The sequence below is a fragment of the Melospiza melodia genome, chromosome 8 (assembly GCF_035770615.1).
Source record: "Melospiza melodia melodia isolate bMelMel2 chromosome 8, bMelMel2.pri, whole genome shotgun sequence".
Classification (NCBI taxonomy): Eukaryota; Metazoa; Chordata; class Aves; order Passeriformes; family Passerellidae; genus Melospiza; species Melospiza melodia.
Window position 1 is genome coordinate 12230481 of NC_086201.1, and position 17218 is coordinate 12247698.

General features: G+C 41.9%; 1 protein-coding gene across 6 annotated transcripts; it reads left to right on the top strand.

The window, feature by feature from the left end:
• Positions 1–1629: 1629 nt before the first annotated feature.
• On the top strand, positions 1630–16775 carry LOC134421198 (F-box only protein 42-like). Of its 6 annotated transcripts, XM_063161799.1 has the most exons (11): positions 1630–1700; positions 2201–2319; positions 4756–4815; positions 8525–8617; positions 9016–9268; positions 10011–10090; positions 10875–10953; positions 12455–12501; positions 13259–13379; positions 14279–14465; positions 14802–16775. In XM_063161799.1, the coding sequence occupies exons 5-11, from the start codon at positions 9115–9117 to the stop codon at positions 15466–15468; spliced, it is 1335 nt and encodes a 444-aa protein (XP_063017869.1). In that variant the 5' UTR covers positions 1630–1700; positions 2201–2319; positions 4756–4815; positions 8525–8617; positions 9016–9114; the 3' UTR covers positions 15469–16775. The 6 variants fall into 6 exon arrangements, with proteins under 6 accessions (XP_063017869.1, XP_063017868.1, XP_063017870.1 ...); XM_063161798.1 differs by lacking the exon at positions 4756–4815; XM_063161800.1 differs by lacking the exons at positions 4756–4815; positions 8525–8617.
• The last annotated feature ends 443 nt before the right edge of the window (positions 16776–17218 follow it).

The window sequence follows — 17218 nt, forward strand, 5'->3', positions numbered from 1 at the left end:
AGCTGCTTTCTCCTAGATAAATTTTTACTGCTGGCTCCTGTACACAGGGAAAGGAAATTATCTTCTTGGAATGCAAGTGCTGTGTCAGGGCAAAAGGCTGCAGTGGGCAGTTGCAGCAACAGGATTGATGAGTTGCTGGCAAGAGAAGCTTTGAGCAAAGGTGGGATATGGACACAATCACGATTTACATTTTCTGACACCTTTGCTGGGGCTTTCTACTCAGGAAAAAAAAATGATTGGGGGGTGTCTAAATTTAGTGAAACCTTCATACCGTTCATATTTGATCAGACTAGAAATGAAAAGACAACTGGCAAAATCTCACCCTTCCAGGGTGCAGACCTCAAAGGAAGAGCCAAAGACAAGTGCAGATCTGCCACCTCCTGTTTCTAGTGTGGACAATACAACGACGGAAATAATTAGCTAATCTTTCATTTAAATAAAGCCTTTTGGGGGAAAGGCTAAAAATAAACACTGATTCATTCCTTGTCAGGGAAGTTTCTTCTGTCAATTATCACATTGTTACTGCTGTTTTTAATCTAGTCAGATGGTGAGATTGGCAATCCTTTCTGCAGGGGCTTCTGGGTGTTATTTTGTGGAGAATCTTACTTGAAGGACTGATTACTGCTTTTATGGGAGCCAGTGGGAGTTTGGCCACAGTCCTTCATGCATGTTAATTTGAGGGACTTCCAAATGTTAGCTAATGATCTCAGAGTTCTTTTTATGAAATATGTGTGGGTTTGGTTTGGGGTTTGGGTTTTGTTGTTGGGTTGTTGGTGTTTTTTTTAATCCCTAGGAGAACACAATTAAGGCTGGAGAAAGTGCTGCACTGTAGCTCTGGACTGGCCTCTCAATAACACCTGAGTTCTAGAATAAAAAAGTTCAGAAGTGCACATCACTACTATAGTCAGATATAAAATACATAATATATTAAAATCAAATGTATTTGAATTATTTATATACTCCACCCCATATGCTTTGCATTCCTATGGACTCGGTCTATCTGTCGGCCTTCACTTGCAGCTACCTAAGTAACTCTTTTTTTAGGAACAATACTTAGGGGAAAGCTTTAGCCTCCGCCTCAAAGCAGGGAAATATGTCAGGATGGAAAATAGATGCACGTGTGGGTGGGGGAGTTTCATTTCTGTTTTCTGAAGCCTTATGTAGCTGTAAACGAGAAACAGGCAAAAAAGCGAGCCGGTGGCAGCCGATCGGAAAGCCAAGGACACAAGTCCAAGCAAGCGCTGGGGCTGCGGCTCACTGAGGAGCGTGCAAAGGGATCTTTGGCTAAACGCTGACTTCAAAGGGCTTGAAACGGAGCACACCAACAAACACCGCTCTCCGTCCTCCCCCCTCCCACAGCCGCTACCACAGAAAAAAACCCCAAAAGTTATAGAGATGTTTGTTTCTGGCTGCGTTCAGACCAGAAACGAGATTCTGCACTTTCCCCATGAGTAACAGGGCAGCTAAGGACTAGGAGCCGTTCCTCCCGCAAGGAACGCAGCCCGCAGCACCCCGCGCATCCTCGGCTCAGCCTCCGGCCGCAGGGACAGGGACCGGACCCCGACCCGCCCGCTCGGCCCCGAGCGCGTCCCCACCCGCGGGGCGGGCGGCCCCGAGCAGCCCCGGCGGCGCCGCGCAGGCTCCGGGCAGCGGCCGCGCCTCCGCCAGCGCCGGGCTCGCCGGCGGCAGGGGAGGGGAGGGTAAGGCCGGGGGAGGCTGGGGGCGCCCCGCTGCTGCCCCCGGGATGCGGGGGGGCTGCCACGGGCTCCCGGCCGTGCGGGACGGGCGCGCTGCTCCCTCCCGTGCATCAGCGCTGCCCGCCGGGCTCAGTGCCTTGGGCGGGCCCGAGGGGCGGCAGCGGGCGCGGCCGGGCTTGGTGCTCCCCTGCCTCATGCCGGCTCAGAGACTGTTTTTCCTTTTCTTTCCTTGCCCCCGTCTCGGTGGGGACAAGCCCAGCCGTGTAGGGATCAGAGGCCTGAGGGGGCACCGGCCGCAGCCAGAGCCGGCCCGGGGCCCGCCGAGGAGCAGCGCCCGGGCCGCAGGGGGAGAAGGGCGCTGAGGGAAGGCGCTGGGGGCGCTGAGCAGCGCTCTGCACGCCCAGCGGCCCAGGGAACACCGGCACAGCCTGGCCGGGCACACCGCGGCACTGCTGGGCAGCGCGGCTCTGTGCAGCTGTGCAAAAAGTCTCTTTCACTCAAAGGTACGAAAAGAAACAAAGCGCATGAAAGGAAGGAAGGAAGCGCCCTCAGCGCTCAGCCGCCAGGAGACCGCTGGGGACAGGGACCTGCCGCTTCCGCGATGCTGCGCAGGAGGTCTGGGGTAGGAATTGCCAGAGCTCTTGCTGCCTGCTTCCAGTTTAGGAGATTCACCACCCTCTTTTTGCTCATTCCCTTTTCCACAGTCAAAGAGCATAAAGCACAAAATGCCTTGTACGGAGCAAAAGACAAACAAAGAAATGCAACCATCCAAAACCCAAGCCAAAGTGCATCTGGCTTGGGATGAATACTGGACCATGTCTGCTGGGAGTGAGAATTTTTCAGAAGGCTGGACTCCAGTCCAAAACGGACCCTGTCATTTGGAGTCTGAATATGAAAACAGCTTGCAAAACATTTTTTCAGGCTTCTGACAAAAGAGTTGGTCCTTCTTTTGCTCTGGTATCTAGGCTACATTGTGCAGGCTCATGCATATCACTGGTTTTATTCACATGAGTAATTCCATTTGAATTTGGAGCGACAACGTGTATGTGTAAAGTTACTCATATGCTTTCTGTCTCTTTTATATATTGAAATGATGTGGGTTTTGTTTTTTTCCATTTGATGGTGCAGCCCAGTAACTGTTGGCATCAAGGTTATAGTGAACCATCACAGTTATTATTACTGTTTGTCAGCTGACACCTTTGTTTTCCTTGCCAGACTAAAATGCAGCTATTCCTCTCTATGCAATCTATTTCATCTATGCAATTATATCATGTTTTTATGCAACCATCTTTCACCTGATGGTGTAAATTCATCTCTCCATAAAAGATCTTTTTGTACTCAGCTTTTTCTGCAGTCATGACTGACAGTCATTCCAGTTGTGCCATCTGAGTTTTTCTCACACAAGTCTCTCATGACTTCTCCCATACAGAATAATCTAAACTCATACTGATTCTAACAGGATATCTGGATGTTTTAGTATCTGCCAGCTGGAACTTTTTATTTTCCTGATTGCCAAATGCCCTTTCTTTCCTCCTTCATATTTCTTTAAGCTGCAGCTTCTGCTATTCTCATAACCTTGTATGTCTTCCCTATCTCATTGCTGCATTTTTGTCTAAGGGCAAAATGTCATGGGGACAAGGAAAACACAATGTCTATCTTCCATGAAGTGTGGCATTAAGTTTTAAGTGTGACTGAGTGTTTTATTAGATGCTGCTTTTCCTCAGTCAGGGGATATAAAGAACAACCAAGTAAAATTCAATGCTGACTTTTTGGTTTTAATGGAAGATAACAGTTTTTCACTCAAGACTCTCAGCTGTCAGGCATATGCTCTAGTACCTTAATTCATGCCTGAGGAGAGTAGTCAGGCTGAGCAGTCACTGACTCCTTTGTCAACCAGAGTCTTTCTTCCTAACCTAGAAAATTTTGTGAATTAGTGTGAGTAGAGTCTCCCTTAGGAAATAAAGTATTTGAAGTTACTTCAGCAGCAGGTCACAAGCTGTCAAGAAGATGCATTCAGTCACACCTAAGGACAGATTTATTACATTCAGTCTCCAGGGGACCTGCCTACTGTACCTTGAAAGAATCCAGCTAGTTAGTTTTGTGAAATCCCCAAATGATGCCTTCTAGGAACACTGAGAAGTGCTGTTTCTGGGGGAAGGGTGATGACCTGTGCATTGAAATGACCTGCTCCAGTGGTGACAGTACAAATTACTTCCAAGGAAAGGCTAAAAGGCCAAATACATCTTAAGACTGCCCTGAGAACATGGTGGGAATTTCTCATTTCTTTTCTCATAAAGTCTGAGGACCAGGAACTGTATTTCCTCCCTCTGTCATACCTAGAAGATGCAAAATCACCTGTTTGTCTTGGGTAATTTCTGCAGAGCTTCCCTGCAGCAGCACTCCAGAGTCAGGGTGTCCATTCCATTCTGCATTGTGCTGAGACCACAACACACACTGAGTTCTGCCCATGGGTGGAGTCACCAACAGGACCCTAAATAATATTTAAAAAGCAGATTAGGTTCCTGAAGTGAATATCCCATTAAGGACCATAAATAAATAAAACCCATACACACACTGAATATGAGCATAAACTTTTGCTCAGACATGGCTGCTGCCCTGGATTTCTGTATCCATAACATTCTGTACTTGTGCCACCCATGGATGTGGATTTAGGGAAGCTCTTTGTCAGAAACTTCATTCAAAATTGAGATGCAGTTAAATAATTAATTGCAAATGTAAATTGTAATTAACAGATTACCTGAGGAGGTCTACTAATCAAACTATATATTCTAATTTTTAGTTTTTTAAAAATCCCATTCTTAAAAAAAACCCAAACTATCAAACAACTAGCAAGCAAAAACCAAACAAAAAATCCCCAGCAAATGCAATCTTAATTTACTAAGGAAACTAAGGTGGGAAAAATGTATTCACTTTCATCTTACCATGAAACATATTTAAATACAGTGGAAAAGGCAATTTCCTGATTCATATGCTAGAAATGTATTTAAAAATGTAACAACCCCAGAAATATTTAAAATACTGAATTTCTTTTTTTCAGATACTTCCTCCACCATATTTGGGAAATAGATGAAATATTTACTGTATTATTCTAAACTAAGTATGTATTTTTGTGTGTGATAAATTTGTTTACTTAAAAATAAGAAATATACCTAGCATACAGAAAATACAACTGCATATATTTATATTTATTTAATAAGTTAATTTATTACTAGTTAAGAATTCACTTTGTAACAGAGATGAAATAGTGTTACAAAACACTAACAACTAAAGGATTTTCATTCTTGGGTGATAGCTTCTAGAAAAAAAAGACAATGTATTAATAACGTCAATTTGCAAATTTTAATTTTGCAATGATACACAAACATAAATTTATTATGAACTTCTAAAATTAAAGCTTTAATATTAATGTGATCTGAATTAAAGAAAAGCAATCTCTTGCCTGCAGAGCTGCAGAAGCAGGCAGTGAGCTTTTCTCTGGGAGAGATTGATGATGTTCTCTCTGTTGTGCAGTGAAGGTGCCAAAGCCCTCGGTGCTGTGGCACTGCTCTCTCCAGAAGGAGCAGTTACATACAGAGCCTTACAGCCTAGAGAAACTGTAATTACATGGTTTAAACATAGAACAGAACATGTTATAGAAACTGCAATATATGCTGTTTCAGAAGAGTTGCCCCCTTTAAAATACCTGTTCATGTCAAAAAGCATTTTGAAGCACTGAGATATAGCAGTGATCATGTTTACAAATACTGCCCTAAAACTGTTAAAATTCAACTAAGAGTTATTCAAATAAAAGCTGTCCAGTTTTTCTGTCTGTTTTTAGAATGTCCGCTCTAAGCTTTATTCAGACAACAGGGTTGTTATTGTTGTACTTGAAAGTACCTATCTTTCTTCTGAACTCTGAAATCAGGATGGAGCTGTGTCTTCTGCTTTGATTTGTCACTTTACAAACCCTTGTGTCCTTCAGCTTCTCCCTGTAAGAAGCAATGCCTCTTTCTGTTCCTTTTGTCTTGACTCCTGCACTGTAAGCTCAGGCATGTGTAACTGCATGTTTTACAGCACGTGGCAGAGCCAGGCCCTCATTTCAGTACAGAATGCCAATAATACAGAACTGTCACAGACACCCAACACTCCTGGAGCCATTCACGTTTTCAGGGTGAAACTCTGAAGCTGAGCATCTCTGAAAATTACTTCCTGTCTTTTGAAAAAAAAAACCAAACCAAAACAAAACAACCTCACCACAGAAACAGTTCAGGTTATCTTGAGTTTAGGAAAAAATAAAATAGCAAACCAGAGGATACTAGATTTACCACACATAGTGAAGCATTGCAAGTAAACATGATATACTGAAAAAAGCCTTTTCCTCTATTCTAAACAAGTTGGGTTTGTTTCTAAAACTTTGTAAGGGCCTTGCAAGTCTCCAGAGTTTCCTCATTCATGCAGGCAGTCCCGTTAGAACAAGACTTACAATAAAACCACCTCCAGAGCCAAGGTTTCTGGGATAAGTACAAATGGGAAGATCTGTTATTATTTTTGAAAAGCAGTAAAACATCAAGTTGCCTAGTGAGAAAATGCAGTGTTCTGCCTGGAAAGGCTCAAGGCTGGAGTTCAGAAAACTGGGTCATTAACAAAAAAGCCCCAAAACAGAACAAGATTTCCTACTTGGGCCCCTCCCCATACGAGTGGTTTCATATCTCATTATATTCCAAAAAGCTTGATCATTTTAAAAATGAAACTTTTCTGAGTGTATTGAAAACAGATGGAAATTAATCAAGGGGCTGAGATAGAAAAAAGTTTTACTGAAGATCTATTTAAGCAATACTTTAAATAAATAAATCATTTGTCTGAGAAACCACATCTATCAGAAATATAAATAATTATATAATGAACATATAAACTACATTTCCTGAAGTAATTCCTGTCTTGCTACATTTCCTGAATTATTTGTATTATGAAACAGTAGTGGGGCGCCATTAATTGATACACACTCAGTGCTGTAGTTACTGCACTAATTGCAGCTCTCCAGGCCCTCCACTCAGCTCCTCCAGCCCTCTAACAATTGGGATTGATTGCACAGAAGCTATTTTTAGAATGGAATGGCAGAAGACTTTGGAGAGCAGCAGACATTTTTGTGTGTGCTACAGCTGTTTTGGGGGAAAAAAAAGTTGAATAAAAATGTTCGGAGTTGTCTTTTTGGATGTTTTTTCTGAAGTCAGAGCTTCCTATTGGATAACTGATATTGTGTCAAGTTGAAACTGAGGTCAGTGGTGCAGGACACAGAGGACAAGGCTCAGTGATGTTGTTCTCAGAAGAGGAGCAGCTTTTCTTTGGAATGGTTAGTGACAGTAGGTGACAGTAGGTGAACTCTGGTGGGTTGAGTTCTGTAGACAGGCAATCAGGGACAGGACAAACTTGACAGGGAGTCAGGTTTGCAGTTTAAAATACCAATGATGAAAGGCCAGATTCATGATTAACTTGGTGGGGTTTTTTCACAGCTCTGAAGTGGAGCAGTTAACTGATTGTTAGGGACTGTAGGTCTGCTTCCAAGAATGCTTTAGCTGAGAGTAAATAGCCAAGATTCACAAGGGCCAGCCAATGCTGAAAAGGTGTGACTGGGAGCTGACACCCATTCAGTTCATCCCCACTTGGCCTTTTGTTATCCCATCCTGCTCACCTGCCTTGCAAGAGTTCAGCTGGGCTAGATAAACAATTGGACAGGACTTTGTTGCTAATCTGTTCTATGAAATCAGGGCTGTCATCATCTCTGAATGCTTGTACAACAGGAGGCAAGGCTTGGAGGAAGAAAAACAGGGAGAAATATGTAGGAAGAAGAATAACCAGCTTTATAACTGAGAAAGAAACCACAAACAGCAAGGGGACAAGCCTGTTTACCTATGTAAAGTATTGGTAACCTATCACCTTTTCAGAGTTAATGATATCAATAGCAGTAATACCTTGGCACTGCCACACATCAGCAAAGTTGAAGTGTTGTCCTAAGGAAGTGACTGTCCCCATTTAGTTGTGGAAGTGAATGATTTGGCTGTGGTTGCTCAGAAGCTTGCCAGAGTTAGGGAGATAATCCCTGTTTCATGCCTTCAGCTGCTTTTCCCTTTTCAATGGGATGCCAGAAAGCATTAGGGACTTACCCATAATGTGTCATTACTTCATATCTGCTAATTCCCCTGGACATGAGAAATGCACCCTTAGTAACTGCCACCCATCTTTGTGTTCCTTCAGAGAAAAGATACAAAGAATATGCTTCAGTTTCTACAGTAATAGCGCACAATACTGGTTTGCATTAAAAAAAAAATCCCAAGAAAATTGAAGTAGTTAATCTTGCCTGAATATGCTGCAAGAGATTCTCTAGCATCTCTTTGTCACTGAATGTATTCCAGTTCTAAAAAGGGTAACTTTTAGAGATTAATTAGCTGATAAATTAGGTACAATGATTTCATATTAATATGCAATATAACTAGCTTTTGTATCTAGTTTGTTTTACTGTAATCTTTGTTCTTCCTCAAGTTGAGTGCAGCTTGCCCTGGATTTACACATTACTCTTAGGTAAATGACTCTTCACTATTGATTTCCATCCTGGGTTCTCAATGCAGCTGGAATCTGGCTCCCACTGAAAAGTCTTGGAATTGGGAGACTGTCACTTCATTTGGTGATGTGCCATCTCAGACACATTATCAACACAAATTCCAAAATCTGGTCTAATGCCGGGGGCTTTTTGGGTGTGCTTTGCAAAATAATCTATGTTAAAATAAGCCACTGTTTTGAAGAGGGTTAATAGAAGAATGTTTTCCTGGTAGTTATGTCTTCACAGAACACAGTGACATCTTGTGGCATGGGAAGGGCTGGTGTCATTTTTTTCCAGATGCATCCTCATTTCAGCAGGTTTACAGGTAAAAGTCTAAACAAATTCTGGACAACTGCTAATGCATTACTTCCATCTGTAATATTCATTCTTTCCAAAGTTTTTTTTAGTACAGGTTTGTCTAAAGTACTCTTTTAGTTGTGAAAAAAGACCAAGTCCTGGTATGGTAAATGTAGTATGTTGGAGCTTCACTGATTTCAGTTCACTGACATTCCTTGGAAGACTTTCAGCTCCAGGAATGTTCCTGTCCCAGCCTCACTGGTACAAGAATCTGAGTCAGAATTTCTGGTACTTTACTCAAGTTAGTGTACTATCACAGATGGACAAATTGTCCACTGTTGCTTTTGAGGGGATTGAATAGAAAACACAGTAACGTTTTATCATAAGGTGGAGATTTTTCTTTTGTCCTTTTTTGTCTTTTTGCAGACCAAACAGGATTTAGCCCTGTCCCTGATATTTTGGGACCCTCCTCTGGCATGGCAGCCCTGTGCAGGCTGATCCTTGGCTAGGATCCCGGGTATCGGCATGAAGGGAAGAGCTGCCGGCGGAGCGGCCGAGGCGCCGCAGCCGCGTCCCTGTGACCACTACAAGCACGCCTGTGCTGTGTGCAGAGGCTTTGTTTATCTCCACGGAGGGCACGGCTGCACCACGCTGAGGGACTTCTGGAGATACCACACAGGTGAGCTGGCCCCTTCTCTCGTGTGCCAGGGTTAAAGCCTTTCCACATCAGTCATCGTGAAACTGAGGCTGCTCCGTGCTTAACAGATTATCCTCATTTAAGGTCTTTCTGTCACAGGGCTGGATAAACTGCTTTTTGTTCATTGGGCAGGTGGGGGGTGTTTGCTCCTCTTGCAAGTGTCCACAAAGTTTTGATTTCAGTTCAGTTCCTTTTGTTTTTGGGTTTTTTCCCCTTGAGCAGAAATACTGAGTCATTTAAAGTATCCTGGTCCTAGCAAGGGATATCAGTGAGCTTCCCTGACTCTCTAACACAGCAATAGTTCGTGCATATAAAAGTGCACAAGGGAACATGTGAATACAATACCTTGTAGGTTTGTAGTATCAATGCACTATCAAATACAAGCCTTTGTATTTTTTTACTTGATGTATAGTTTTCCCTGTTCACTTGTTACTGGAATAAAACAGAATTGTGCTGGGGTTTGTGCTCATTGAATTGTCCAAATTTGATGTAGGTAACAATTAAAATACAAGCAGTAACAATTATTGTATTTAAATGTAACTGTTACTGTTATATTTAAATGTGCTAAATAGAAAAATTAATATATTTCATTTTTAACAGAGGAAAGATGACAAAATGCTTCATTTTAAGCAACACAGCCACATTCAAAGCCCACCTTTTCACCTTTTCCCTACTGTTAATGCGTTGAGTTCACCACTGTCTTAACTTCAGCTTTGGTTTATAGTGAAAAATGAATGGGAAATGTTGGATTGCTCAAGAGATGGTCCAGAAGAACTGGAAGAACATTCAATGGTGGCTTATAAGGTACTAGACCAGGATTATATTGTCCATATCCTGACATTTTATTTCCTCCTATACAGTGCAATAAAATGCCATAGGTATTATGTACTGAAATACTGTGCCCAGAAAGCACATTTTGTGTTGATGCAGTTCTGGATGTAGCTGTACCTATGTTTGGAAATCTTTCTGAACAGAGTGGCAGTAATTCAGCCCTGCAGCAGCCCCCTGGTTTCCTCAGTCAGTGCTCAATAAGCAGCAGTAATACCAGATAAAGACCCTGGCAGCACTTTCTCTGACTTATCTGTGCAGTTGTAACAGTTGCTGTGAATTCATTTGCATGATCAGCCGCGGCACAAAAACATTCACTACAGAACTCGTGTAGAAGAGCGACGGGGGAGTAAAGCACAGGAAGAATTACAGCCCTGCCTGTGAGGGGAAGACAGAATTTAGGATATCAAGAGCTACCACACAAGGAAACAATCCTCTAAACATGCATAATCCAATATACCTGAGCAATGCCTGAAGAGAGCTCCAGATTCCCAGCCCTGAAGCTGCCCCAGGCTGACAAGAAACAAGCAGTTCTGAAATACTGTTCCCATTAAACAGCACAATGTTCTTCAGGGCTTCCCACTGGGAGAGAATAAAGAGAGAATAATTAAAAATCAGTGGCTTTTTGGGATTGTTAAAAGATCATCATATTGTTAACTACATTTTGCTGATAGCAACCTTTGCATTTAAGAATTGTTTTTAAAATTATTTGCATCCTATGTGCCTTCCTGTAAGCGACAAATATTTGTGTATTTTGCAGGGCAGCCTGTATATTTTTGGTGGGATGGTGGATTCTGCTTTCACACAAGCAAAAACTCCTCTCTGGATATATGACATTGGTATGATACACAATAGCCAGTATTTTCCATGGGATATTCCATAAGCAGTAATAAATAATGAAAACCAAACTGGTTTCTGCTGCTTGTAACAGAGCCTTTCTTAAACTTTACAACAAGTAATGTGTGTAAAACTGTGTGCATATTTTCTTCTCCAAATTAGGCTGTTCAGCTATCAGAGATGCAGGTCTTATTTCAATTAGAGAGGATTTTATGGAAAAATTTTATGTATTTTAAGGTCTCAGAATTTCCATTCCTCCCTCTCTCCTTCTTACATTTACTATTTGATCATAAGACCTGATAATTAATGTATTATTTAATTTTTATTTTTAATGCCACATGTTTTAAAACCAAGCTCTTATGAAAGAAAGTAGATCAGTAAAATATATCTCATTTCTACTTTTACTGAAGAAAAACATAAGCTAGAGCAAGAGAAATCAAATATTAAATAAGATGGGAAATTAACATCAACATTTTATAACATGAATTTCTTTTTTTTTTTCTCCTAAGAACAAACACTTGGGATCTCTTAAGTGTGTATTCTAATAAAAACAGTGCAGCATTTCAATTTAATAGCAATGTCATACACCATGGATTCACCCTTTGGAAATCCTGTGTACAGTAATAGCTGTTATTTTGATGTCAGATTGGGAGGAGAGAGAGAGAGAGGCTCTGTTCTTTCTGAGGCAGTAAATCTTGTGTCCAGACCAAGATTTAAGTTTCCTGGCTTCTTTTGCTACTTCACTATGTAACTTGAAGTCAATGGGGTTTTTTCAACCCTTTCTTTGTGTTTTACATCAGTTGTCTGAGATAACCTGCTGGAAGAAAGAAAAGCCTCAGAACATATTTTAAAGGCAAAAGCATCTTATTACTCACAGTACTTACCAGTGGAAATTGAAAATTAGTTATTCACCACTGGTTGTGTGTCTAGCTGTTTCATAGTTATTATTTAAAATCTTTTGGCAAGAATAGCTTTAAGTAATGCAAGCCTGCACTGATTGCTCATTGTATCTCTGTGCTGCTGTGTTATCTGATATTTCCTGTCCTTCACGGTGATCCCAGATCTGTGATTGCTGGCTGTTATTTGAGGGCTATTTAAGGGACCTATGAAAAAGAACAAGAAGGAATAAATCTGCCATAATAAGGTGTGTGTGGCAAGCAGGAGTCATACATCCATGGGGAAATCTGGGATTCCTACATGTTCAGAAAATGATGATAATCCCAGGTTACTTCTGCATTATGAAATTCAGCTTTAGGAAACTGGAATACAGTGTGGCACCTGTGTGATTCTGTATCAGATAAGGATAGAGGAAAACTGTTCAAACTGTGTTTTCTGAAGTCTCTCAGGGCTGCTGCCCCAGCGGGATTTCTTCAGCCTTGTCAGTAGAAAACACCAGGACCAGACTTCCTTGAGAATGAGCTGTGCAATTTGAGCAGTTACTGGGGGAGGAGTGTCCTCTTGTGGTGCGGGACCTAAACTGCGCTTTATTAACTCAATCCCCAGATTCCGCAAGATGGACAGAGAGCTGCAACGAACCAGCAGAGACGGAGGTAAGGAGCCAGGAAGTGGGGAATGTGTGAATCAAATGCCTGTTGCTTTGTTGATTAAACAGATTGCTTTGAAATATGTTCCCCCAAACAGTTCCAATCTCATCTCTTCAGAGACATGTGGCTGTACTTTATTTCTTTGCACTTTCAATAACTTAAGGCTTTTTCCTTCTTCAAAACAGTGTTTAAAAATACTGCTCTTAAATTTTAAGTGCTATATAAGAAGTTAAGTCCTCTCCTCTGCTGCTGCTTCTGTTTCTCTGAAATCCCTATCAAGAAAACTAATTTTAAATGGAATATTGCAACCATACGTGAAGCCTGTGCTTTTAAAAGTAGGGTTGTGAAAACAGATTGGCAGCCACGCTAATACATTTTGGAACGTGAAGTGCTGCAGCATTTTTCAATTCTTCAGTGTGAACACGTGGACTCACCAAGTTACTGCCACTTCTAATTGAAACCTGAGTGGAAGCATTTGTGGCTTGGTCTTTTGAGATTGATTTTGTATCACTACACATTAGAAATCACTCATTTTTTGCTACTGAAACTTCGTCATGACAATGCTTCTATACCTTGAAATTACATCCAAAATTCTCTTTTAAGATGTGACACAGTTACCATTCTGGTTACCTTTGCTTGATGGAGGAGTAAGAGAAAGTTTAGGACTGCAGGGTCATTTGTGGGGAAAAAAAAAAGGTGTATTTCCCAGACAGACATTGCTGCTGATATGACTTTATAGGTTTTTATTTTTGAACTGTTCTAGAGCTCTGCACCAGCTAACAGAAAAGGCCACAGTGCAGTCGTGTACCATTCCAGCATGTACATCTATGGGGGATACTTTGGCATCAAGGGCATTTCTCAGGAGTTTTGGGAATTCAATTTTGGTAAGTTAAGAAAGCAGGATAAGGTTTTGATCCAGTGTAAAACAACAACTGCAGCAGGAAAGCTTGCTCTGCTAAGAAAATTCTTATCAGTAGAAATGCTCCAAGTTAGTTTTGGCTTCTCTTTGACAACATTTAGTGATAAATTGTGTCAAATTCAATTAATTGCTAGCTGACATTAATTAGACTATTAAACTGGAATACATTTTGCAGTATTTGCCAGTTTCACAGCTGAAAATCAGGGAGAATGTTTGTTTACTACCCAATAAAATTCTTCAAGGATTACTTAAAACTTTCAGATCCAGCAGGGACCCTGATTCAGCCTATTTTAATGTCATCTTTTGATCTCAAATCTCCAACTGACCACAGAGAGTCAAACCTGAAGGAGATATTTTATTAGCATATTCATGACCAGTCTGATTATTGCAAATGAGATTCCCAGAGATTTCCTAAATGCATAACTTCTTATCTGATGGCCATTCTGTCACTATTTTGAAACAAATGACGGGTTTATCTCATTCTTCCTTCCCTCACAGGGAGAATAAGCATAGACATTAACAAATTAATGTTTTTGTTGACTGATTTTTTCCCTCTAACAGCCAGGAAAGTATCTTTCTGTATCAGAGTCAATGAACTGACAAAGCTGTAGGAAAAACTGCTCTGTAAATAAAATTTCCATGGCATCTGTCACACAGCATCTGACATTTTCATTAAAAGTTAATTTCAAAACTGATTTTTTAAAATGCACTTTTTCAGTGTCAGAATTTAATATGTTAACTCATAATAAGCTTAGAGCAGAAACTCTTATTCTCCAACTGAATAGCTACCTCCTCCAGGAAGCCAATCCTTTCTCAAATAGGGTCAATTTGATCCGTGTATATAAATCAGTGTTTTTGTTTCAGATACCAGGAAGTGGTTGTGTGTCCCCAGCCCCTGTCACAGCAGCGGTCCCGGAGCGCGGCACGGCCACTCGGCAGTGGTTTATCACACAGCCATGTACCTCTTTGGGGGGCTGGTGGGGCTCACTGAACAGAGGGACTTGTGGAGGTGGGACTTTGGAAGCCGCAGCTGGTCCAGCATCAGAACAAGGTAAACTGTTCTATTTGTTACACTAAAAGAGCAGAGAAAGAGAATTGATCTTACTCTGATTCTGCGTGCGGGCGGAGAGGGAGCCGATGCCCTGTTGGTAATTGCAGGGATTGTTCAGATCAGGATGCAGTGCTGCTGCCATGCCTGGGGCTCCAGTTGGCTTTGCTCGGGAGAGCTGTTGGCAAGGCGTTGATGCAGCTGTCAGCAGTGTAATTTTGATGTCCCAATGCAGCTGTTCAGCAGTCATTCTTCTGAGTCAAAAGGAAAACCGAAGCTAAAATCAGTGCTAAGTTTCTTTTTGGTCTCCCCTTAACTGCTGGTTTCTCTTACCTTCAGCCAAGGACCTCCTCCAGTGGTAGGTCACGCTTCAGTAGTCTGCAAAGACTCTATGCTGATTTTTGGTGGAGGGATTTCAAATTCCAGCCCTAACGATGACCTCTGGAAGTATCATTTCCATACGCAGACATGGAAGAAGCTTAGCAGTACTACAAAGGGAAACTTTTCTCCTAAAATGTATCACTGCATCTTAGGAATTGGTGTGCACTTCCAAACTACCTCAGATTTCACTGATACGTTCCCCAGCCGCTGCAAGAGTGAGCAGAAGGACCATCCCCAGCTGGTGCCCAGCCTGAGGCACTCTGGCTTTTGCAGCTTCTTCTGCCCACAGCCCACGGAGCGGAGCAACGCCATCGAAATGAAAACCTTCAGCCTGCCCCTGGAGCCAGCAGAATTCCCTGCCTCCCAGACCACTTCAGAGACAGGACTAGGCCCAAAGAGAGACAGGAGCTGTTTGTCCAAGGACAAGGCTCTCCCTCTGTTGGCCTGTTCAGGAGAGGCTTTTGCTGCTGCTCAGGCTGTGGGTGAAGAGGAGAGACCTGACTGGGGGTGTGTGGCCACGGGGGGTGGGATCAGCAGGACCAACACACTGCTGCTCATCGGGGGCAAACCCTTGTCCAGCTTCTCTGAGATCTCCTTCAGGCAAATGGAGTTTGATTGCTTGTGATTGCTTTGCTTGCAAAGTGAAGGAATAAATTTCCACCACCGTGGCAGTAGGTGGAAAACCAACTGCTTGCAACTGTCTTCAGCTTCCTATCAGCACGCTGGGGAAAAAAATAATTAAACCTTCTCATACTTGTGTGAACAGATTTTTTACAATGTTAACAAAACCTGACATATATTTAAGTCACAACTTGCATGTAAGTTGTGATTTCTGAGAGGAGCTTGTTGGAATGCTGCTCTTTTTGTTACTTTTCTCCTGGTCACTTCATACCATTTCAAATTGGCAATGCCTGAAGCTGCCTTGAAAATCAGAACTGCAGTAACCCATGCTGGCTCCACAAGATGCCATTTCAGGGACAAAGCTTGCTCATTTTACACTGGCATAAGAGAGAAATACAGTCACATTTGAGAGTTTCAATTAGTCTTAACATGAATGTTCTCTAAGATTTTATATTCTTGAGCATCCTTTGCAGAATGTATTTGCAACATGAGATGGCCTATGACAATGGAACCCAACAAACAAATCAGCAACTGAATTCTAGAAGATATTCAAGGATTGTATATAACCTTGAGGAAGTGAAACAATGAGTGCCCCCTGGAAATCATCAACAAGGACCAGAGGAAGGGCATTATACCTGTGAGAACAAAGGATGTGCCAAATGAGTGTTGGCTTTAATGGCTGAACACAGAATCAAAAGGATGTGATTTCCCACAGTGGGGTGGGGAGGGAACACAAAGAGGAGGGCTTGACAGAGTGGCACAAAGCATGGGCTGTTTGCACTGGTAACTCATGTTTTAGCCCTAAAGAGATTTCTGCTTTTCCAACTCTTTTATCACCCTACATAGTACTTGTTACACATTTCCTCCCTGTTGCAATAAGTTCTGAGTTCATACATGGCTTTTCTTTGCTGAAAAGAAAAAGTGCTTATTTTGGAAGGTAATATTGTCCAGTGTTCAAAGCATTTAATTCCAAAGAAGTTACTAAATATCCACCTTCTGACAAAACAGCAGCTGTCTGTAAGAGCTGCTGGTGTCTGAAATTACTTGAAAGTTAATACTTCCAAGTATTTGAAAAGTTCACTTTCCAAAAGCTTCATAGGAATAATGACTTACAAGTAATTTACAGATTTCAAGAATATTTAGACATACTTTCATCATCTCTTCACAAGTAACTGTCATGTAAATTCAATAGGAAAATTACAGATGGATTTGCAAAAGCGACTTAAGATTTACTTGCACCATCCATGACCCTTACCTGGAAACAGAGAGGATTGTACACTGCCACGTGAATAAAGCCTGCTCTGTTTCCTATCACTGTGTGCTCATGTTCACCTTTATGAGTCTAAAATATGTGTTTGTATTTTCTGACTGAACAAGGAACTTACCTTTCTGACCAAGGAACACGATTCTGCAAGCTCCAGTCATCTCCCTGCACTTCAGCCGGCTTCAGGGGCTGCCCAGGCTTTGAATTTCTCCTCTAAGAAGAAGAATTTCCCAGTTTGAGGAGGTTTGTTTAGAGGGACATCAATACAGCGCCTGAGCTGAGCATGTACTCAGCACTGCAGTGTTAAATCAGCAGCTTGTTTTCCTGGTGCTGACTGACAAGTCTGTTTTGGCTTTATCCTGAGAGCTGCTATAACATACAGCCTCTTATCTAGGATTGACAAGGGAAGGAAATTTAACTGGAAAGGGTAAGAATAAACCAGTGATTTTTCCAAGTCACGCGAAGGCCTCCTGGCAGGTAGCGGTATCCT